We start from the raw sequence: 8,014 nt of genomic DNA, 5'->3' as shown, positions 1-8,014 counted from the left end.
CAGATTGTTGGATGGAAATCCTAGGAGCTCAGGAGACTTCCTATGACGTCAACCGAGCCGCCTGCCACCACCAATCGTGGCCCGTGGCAGTGCCGCGTCACCTCATCATCCCTCCTCCGCAAGCCACCTCCTTCGCCCCCATCCTTCTAAACCCAACCTTTCTTTGGCGTCAACAACCCTCCACACCCGTCTGGTGCATCAGTTAAGCTGCTGCCTTGCTTCCGCCGACTTCCCCATCTCCCGGTCATTCCAGACTCGGGCTCGCCGCCGCTAGATGTCATCTATTTGGTCTCGATGAAAAATGGTATGCTGGCCAGAGATGTTTTACAAAAGAGAGGTGGCACCTCTGACTCTAACAGCCTCTTTTGTGATAACCACTTAATTTTTATTGTCCTCTTGCTGGGTATATTTGGAACATTGTTATAGCTGTTCTTTAGGAATTGTCTATCAATTCCCTGCTGCTAATTCTTCCTCCTATCATACAAAGATCATATACATGTCACCATCTCTCAATGTATTTCTCGTGGGCATGCTGAATTAACTAGCCTCTCTTGTATGTTAAACAATGCGCACTTCCATTCATTGAAAACCATCTTGTTGCTACATTCACAGGAATGGCCGCATTGTATGGAAGCATTGGATCACGGTTACCAAAACACTAGCTGCAACAACACATCCTAATTGCCGCGGAAACCACCACGTGGCATTGCAACCAAAAGGCAGCGTTACTTACCAATCACATACTACTCCGGTTCCAACTAATTCCTACTAAACTAAGTTCAGAATCACATCTTGTTAATTCGGATCTCAAGAGACAACTCCTTGGATGCCCCAGCCCCAAACACATGCGTAGGCGGCACAAGCAACACGAATGGCAGCTTCTCCACGACGACATCGCTGGGCTTGGAGCTGCTCGTCACCGCCTCCGTGCCCACCATACATCTGACGCCTGCAACGTCCGGCGGACCATATGCCCACATCATGGCTGGGTACTGCAGCGACGGGGACGTGCTGGCCCTGATGCACACCACTGACACAACAGCGATCGCATTGAGCAAGCCCACAACAAGAAGGAACACGCCGCCGTCCTCCGCGAGGAGCAGACGCCGCGGCACTGACACCGGAACCTGAAGCCAGAGAACCTTGCCGTACTCAATCTTGTGCACAGGCCAGGAATGCAGGGTGGCAAGGTGGCCGAGGAGCGCCGGTGGCGGGCCGGCGAAGCTGCAGCCGGGCTCCGTGCAGAAGCAGGGTGCGTGTGGGCACGCACTATGGTGATCGTCATGCTCATGGTAGGTGACGTAGCTCTGGCAGCCATCGTGGGAGCACTTTATCGTTGCCAACGAGACGATGCCGTCCATTGCAAGGCAGGGGACAAAGCCTCCGCCGCCATGCTTGCACATCGGGCACTGTCCGCCAGGGAGCTCGGCAAGGCATGTGCCACAAGCTAAATGCCCGCCGTTGCACTGCACAAATTCAAGATCATAGCAAGAGGTTAGTATCAATGCTGCCTTTCTCAGGTGAATGGAACAAAGAATTGGTCAAGTATTTGCCTGGAAGACAGGAGGCTTTAAGGGGCGGAAGCAGACGCGGCAATCAAGCGAACTTGTTTCCTCTCTGGCCTTCCGATCGCCTTTCTCCATCGTCAACAGAGAACCCCTGTTTCTTACCATGGAGGTGCCCGGAGCAACTTGCGTCCCCTCCGTAGTCTGCAAAAAAAATCATGGAGTACAACACATAACATACATGCCATGCCGTGCGGAATTAGCACCCACTATGGCTATGCACAGAAATTTCTTCTGCCAACTCTTAGAACACTGTGACAAAAGTGAATAGCATCTACATACTTGGGCAGCCTGAGGTTCGGAGGAAGGCCCGTTGGACCGCAACTGCTGGCTATCTCTTGGAGATTTTCTGCGTTCTTCCTCCAGGGAGAGATAATCTGTTCTGACAGCATTGGCGGTCATAAACACGCTCCCCTGCCTGGTGTGAATGTCTCCGTGAGCTGCAGTTAGAGTTTTATCTGTGATGTAAAATCAACATGAAAAGAAAAATATAAAGTTCTACAGACACAACAATTCAAATCCATGTGCAAATTCATGAGATATGTAGTTTGCTTGAACATCCAGTTCCATGAAATTCTAACACCTTCATATAATCGGGCAAGAGTAGTACCTCCACATGAACCATCATGAACTGAAGCAGAGTTGTCCAGATCATCTCTGCTGCTGTCAACAGTAGGCAGCAGGGAAGGTGGTTGAGCTACAGAAAAGATGGGTTAATGCAAATGATATCAAACTAGCATAAAAAGAAGAGAGTGTGAATATAAAGTAACCTTGATTCTTATCAGGTAGGATTGTAGCATTGGTCTTGTGCCTAACATCAAGATTTGTTTCAAACACAAAAAATAGTAATGAAATGGTGGACCATACAGATGAACAGATCTCATCACAACATGGACATCTAGATCCATCAAATTGAGAACCTTGGTATAACTGGGGCAAGGGCACTACCTCCTGTCTCTAATGTCTCAACAGTTTGGGAGGGTTGTCCAGACGGAGATAAATGATCAAATTTTGCAGGCACCTCCTTACTAACATTGGGGTCACCAGATGATCCATCATGAACTGAAGCACGATTGTCACTATAATTTGTGAGAACTCGAAGAGTAGGCGGCGGGGAAGGTGGACAGGCTGTAAATAAGTGCTGAGATTGGGAATCCTCGAAATAGCAGGTACCCTCCTTGGGCCTAAGCTGTTAAAAAGTAATATAGTGGTGTCACTTAAAATCTGAGACTACAGTAAAGAATGTATCAATGATGTATGGTCAGAACAGTAGCACTCACCGCAAGTTTACCGTATGTTTCAAGGCCATTAGCTATCTGTGTATCCTCACGCAAGATATTCGCTATAATATCATTGGTGCCGCAAGATATTCTTCGTCATTTTTTGTGGGGATGGTGGGAGAGTTGTTGGAGACTTTCTTAGCCTGCATATGAAAATATAATAGGTAGAGGCAGCAAACTATTAGACTTAGAATAGCAATAGCAATAGCAATCCAATTTCCCAAATAAAATTGGTACCTAGGTGTGACCCAAAAGGAGACATGAATTGACAGCAGTATGTAAATAGCAAGTAGCAACACACGGCGATTCAGCAAGGATGAGACAACGTAAATCACCTTGGCAGCCTTTGATTCATGGGTATTCTTACGCTTGAATCGCCGTCGTGGGGGAATGAAATCATCTCCGTCGTCGCTGCTGGAAATGAGTTCCGGGGAAGTGGAATGATTCTTCCTCTTGCGCACTGAAGGCTCCGTATTCGAAGAACCAGCCGAACTAACTAGTTGCTCCATACCCTCCGTTTCAGATCGGGATTTCAAGCGATTCGCCCAAACGCGCCCCGGGTGGCGGCTCCCTTGTCCGAAGCCGCGGCTCCCAACCCCTCGCGGGCGGCCCGTCGATCTGGATGGGACGCGCAGCGCCGCCTCCGCCGCGCGGCCGGACCGATCGATGCGACTCCGGCGCACGGCCTCCTCCTCCGCGATCTCCCTCCGGCGTGCTTGCCTGCTAGTGGCAGAGGTCCATAGTTGGCGTCGATATGGTGGATTGGACTGTATTTGTGCCGTGGAGTTAGGTACTAGTGCGTGAGCGAGTTGATTGAGCTGGAGCTGGATGGGAAGAGACGCGGGGAGCACGGGAGGAGGCAGCAGGAGCTCAGTGTCAGAGTAGAGTAAATTGTGTTTATTTCCAGTAGGTACCATCACCCACCACTCGTGTTGTGCTTCTTTTTTCCAACATCTTTTTGGTAAAAAGGTTTTCACCCCGCTTTTTATTTATATAAAGCCACGATCAATACAGATAATAAAACATACAAATACACAAACAACTGAAACATGGAACAAAAATAAGATACTATCACCAAGCAGGCCACCACTCCTGGGCACACATCAACCGACTTGCCAGTCAAAATAAGATACCATCAGTTTGACGGAGGAGGGGTCAAATAAACGATGCCTACAAGGAGGAGACCGCCATCCACGGACGGCGGCGGTGGCGAACTGACAAGGTCAAGCACGACGTTTGCCGATGCCACATCAACAAACTCGAGATAGCATCAGTGGCAACCAACTACCACACCCAACGCGTCTTGCCTAAAGAAAAACCTCTGACACCATACCAGCATGACACCGATCCCGACAACCCCCGGTCCTAGGATGACCTCGCATACCAAGAAGATTATCGTCTAAAAGAGGCCAAGGACACATCGAAGCACATTGCCAGCAGCAAGAAGCCCCTAGAGGAACATCGGTGCCGAAATAACAGATGAACACCATCGAAGAAGATGCCGGGATGGGTGGCCGTAGTAGCGGCGAGGGATGTCGGGTAGCCTAGGGAGGATGGACGATCGAACGGCGTCCGTAGACGTTGTTGTTGCCAACAACTACCAAGGCCTTGCACAGCTTTCAGTGAACCGTCCTCCCTAGGCACTGCTACGTGACCGCCTTGCCAAGGAAGAAAATATCTGGACATAGCACCGCTCGTCATCTCGAGAAGACCGTCGGACCCTGCCAAGCCAACCAGTCAATGCCGGCCCCGGGCCCCAACCAGCGACGAGACCACAGACGCACGAGAAGATGTCGATGGCCCTGATGAAAGAGCAATCATGCCCTTACATCATGTTTTGATGTTGATGACAATATACATGTAGGGGACTAACAATGGCTGTCAAGTAAATCTCAGGTATTGTCCTCGGTTCATCTATGTGTGTGGATCAAGAGCTTACAAGTGATTTTACTCAAGGATGAAGAATAAAAGTTGATTACATATTTGTTTTCTTGAGTATAGGATCCCGCACTATTCCGAGGGGATCGATAGGGTTAGTTAAAGGCTTGCTCTTGCCACAAACCTCCTGACCATACTACACATGCCAAAAACCTTCATGTTCTGTCTCTTGGCTGCCAGAAGTCCGGGCTGCACGCCGGATGTCTGGCCTCCTTGCCGGATATCCGGGCCTAGCCATCCAGAGAGCAGTTGTATATTGGGCTGCTCGCCGGATGTCCGGGCCTTTCTGTTACGCCGGATGTCCGGGCCCCATTCCGGATATCCAGGCATAGCTATCCAGGGAATATCTTTATGCTTGGCTGCGCGCCGGATGTCCGGGCCTTCCTGTTACGCCGGATGTCCGGGCCCCATTCCAGATATCCGGGCATAGCTATCCAGAGAACGTTTTTATGCTCGACTGCGTGCCGGATGTTCGGGCACCTGCCGGATGTCCGGTCCTTCCTGGTATGCCGGATGTCCGGGCTTGGGCCCCGGATGTCCGGCCCCTCTGTTCTTTTGTTTTGCGTTTGTTCTGTTCTTCGTAGCTTACCATGCCGGATGTCCGGCCCCTTGCCCGGATGTCCGGCCCCTTGCCCGGATGTCCGGCCTGCTCACTCACTTACACTGCAACGGCCATATTTGACCTCACACTATATATATATCCCTTCTTCTCCTTGGGAGTAGGTTGACCGTTCACTTTGAACAAACCCTAGAACACATTTCACTCTCTCTCTCTCTCACTCCTCCACACCAAATCTTAGATCCCCAAGGGATTTGAGAGCTTTTGAGAGAAGTTGTCCGATCAAGTGATAGATCCACCCCTTCTCCTTCTTTGCACCAAAGGAATTTGTGATTTGAGCAAGTCTTGAGCTTTTCCCCATTGTTCTTGTTACTCTTGGAGGTTGGAGACTCCTAGGCGGTAGGAGTCCTTCGGAGAGGAATCGACCTTTGTGATTACCCCCGGAAAAGTTTGTGAGGGTTTGGAGACCACCCCAAGGTCTACCACTAGTGGTTGAGAAACGCCTTCGTGGTGTTGTCTCAAAGGGAGAATAGGGTGAGCCTTTGTGGCGTTGGTGTGCCTTCGTGGTAACATCCACCTCTCTAACGGTGACGTAGCTTCCTTCCAAGGAAGTGAACATCGGCATACATCCTCGTCTCCCGGAGTTGCGGTTATTCCTAACCCTAACTCTCTACTTGTGGTTACTTGTCTCTTAGCACTTACTTATATCATATTGTGCTTGTTTACTTACATACTTGTGTTACTTATTTATCTTGCTTAGCACTTAGTACTACACTTACAATTGTTAGGCTCACTTTCATATTCCACATTAGTGCCTAAAATTGCTAAGTAACAATTAAAATTTGTTATTGTACCTATTCCCCCCCCCCCTCTAGGTCCATCTCGATCCTTTCACCTGACCCCCTGATCACGGCCGTCAATCCCACTCATCGACCCCATGTAGGTCATCAGGCAGCAAGCCCCCGGCACAAGGCCGACAGAGGCGGCCACCAGCGCGCCTGGTCATGACCACCTCAGGAGGTAGGTGGCGGCCACAGCACCCCAAGCTGCGACCACCAACTCCTTGAGCGTCTCATGACTCTCACCGCGGATATTGAGTCGTGTGAGTGTGACAAGACACAAGATGGATTCAACATGACTAAGCGATTCCTTGTGGACAAGTTGCTCCATGCTCTTGCTCCATATCACCATCAAATGGTATGGGACATAAGACAACACCATGCCTTCAACAAAATGACTATAGATGACATCATATCCACTTTCCAACTATTTGAAGAGTCAAAGGCAAATGCTACAAAACATCTTGCCATGCATGGTACTCCATCGTCAAAGATCAATCTTGCATTGAAGGCTAAGCATGTATGTGAAGATGAGCAAAGTGAAGAAGAAGAAGATGATGATGATGAAGATGGTGATGAGGTTGAATCCGATGAGGGCCCTTCATATGAAGATATGGCTCTCTTTGTCAAGAAGTTTAGCGCAGGAAAATTCAAGGGAAGATTTCAAAAGAAGAAAGTAAGAAAATGCTACAACTATGAAGAAACCAACCACTTCTCAAGCGAGTGCCCTTATGAGAAGAGAGAAGACAAACCAAGGTTTCCCAAGACCTTTCCCAAGAAGAAGTTGCCAAATCCTTTGAACTCCAAGCTCAAGAAGAGAGATGGGAAAGCAATAGTTGCTCAAGAAGAATCCGATCCGGATGATGTTAGTGGTGTTGTCGGAGTTGCTCAAGATTCTCAAAACACATTGAGTCTAGTCAACAAGAGTGGTGAAGTTGTCACCTACAACTACATGAAGGATTACAAGGGCAACGCTCACAAGTGTCTCATGGCGAAGGCCGTGGTAGAAGATGGAGAGGACCAACACTCTCCTAACAAGGTCAAGGTAACCACACGATCAAACCCTCCTCTTTTCGCTCCTCCTACTCCTAGTGATGAGTATCTTGATGCGGAGGATAGTTATGAGGATGATGATATAAATGATCCTATGCTTGCTAAACTAAATAAGTTCATGTGCTCCCTTAAAGGAAAGAAGCTCACTATGTTTCGTATGCTTATGGAGATGGTAAGTAAGCACACCATTTCCATTAAGGAACTCGAAACCCTCGTCACCGAGGAAAAGGAAAAATATGAAGTCCTTGAGCGGAAAGTCCAATATGAGGAAGCACGCAATGATGAACTATGCTTAAAAATTGGTGCAAACATTGATGTTCATACTAGAGATCTTGCCTCCTTGAAAAAGGCTATCGACTCTTGCGAAGAGTTGATGAATGATAAAAGTAAGCTTGTAAAGTCTAATGCTTCTCTCTCTAAGGATTGTGAGCTTCTATCCGTGTCCCTCAAGACCAAGGAAGAAGAGCTCACCCTTCTTACAAAGAGTTTTGAGGCACTCAAGCTTACTTATCTTAAAACTCTAGCCAAGGCTTACTCTTCTCCTATTATCAATGTTGATGCGTGTACTACTAACTCTAGTAGTGATCTAGCATCTATTCTTGAGGAGAATCGCTTTCTCAAAGCTCAAATCGAGAAAGGGCTCATGACATGTGCTCAAGGGGAAAAGAACCTCAATGAGGTGTTGAGCCAACACAATGAAGTGTTTGCCAAAGAGGGACTCGGGTTTGACCCGAGCACAAGCAAGAAGAAGACATCCTCTCAAAAGTGCACCACCCCTCT

The 8,014-nt window shown here is 48.5% G+C and overlaps 1 protein-coding gene across 1 annotated transcript; it reads right to left on the bottom strand.

Moving 5' to 3' along the window:
* Window positions 1-533: 533 nt before the first annotated feature.
* Window positions 534-2,874, bottom strand: LOC125533020 (E3 ubiquitin-protein ligase SINA-like 2). Its single transcript, XM_048696829.1, has 7 exons — window positions 2,857-2,874; window positions 2,599-2,754; window positions 2,336-2,522; window positions 2,176-2,262; window positions 1,848-2,005; window positions 1,554-1,709; window positions 534-1,466 (listed from the first exon to the last, which is right to left on the bottom strand). The coding sequence occupies exons 1-7, from the start codon at window positions 2,872-2,874 to the stop codon at window positions 786-788; spliced, it is 1,443 nt and encodes a 480-aa protein (XP_048552786.1). The 3' UTR covers window positions 534-785.
* Between the last annotated feature and the right edge of the window lie 5,140 nt (window positions 2,875-8,014).

This window comes from Triticum urartu, chromosome 1 (assembly GCF_003073215.2).
Source record: "Triticum urartu cultivar G1812 chromosome 1, Tu2.1, whole genome shotgun sequence".
NCBI classification, from domain to species: Eukaryota; Viridiplantae; Streptophyta; class Magnoliopsida; order Poales; family Poaceae; genus Triticum; species Triticum urartu.
This window is presented reverse-complemented; position numbering and strand designations above follow the sequence as displayed.

Excerpts from the sequence above, each read along its gene's own strand:
- LOC125533020 (XM_048696829.1), bottom strand. Across the intron at positions 2,523-2,598 it reads GATCATCTGGTGACCCCAAT|AGACAGGAGGTAGTGCCCTT; the intron begins GTTAGTAAGGAG and ends TTGAGACATTAG. Across the intron at positions 2,263-2,335 it reads CCTACCTGATAAGAATCAAG|CTCAACCACCTTCCCTGCTG; the intron begins GTTACTTTATAT and ends TCTTTTCTGTAG.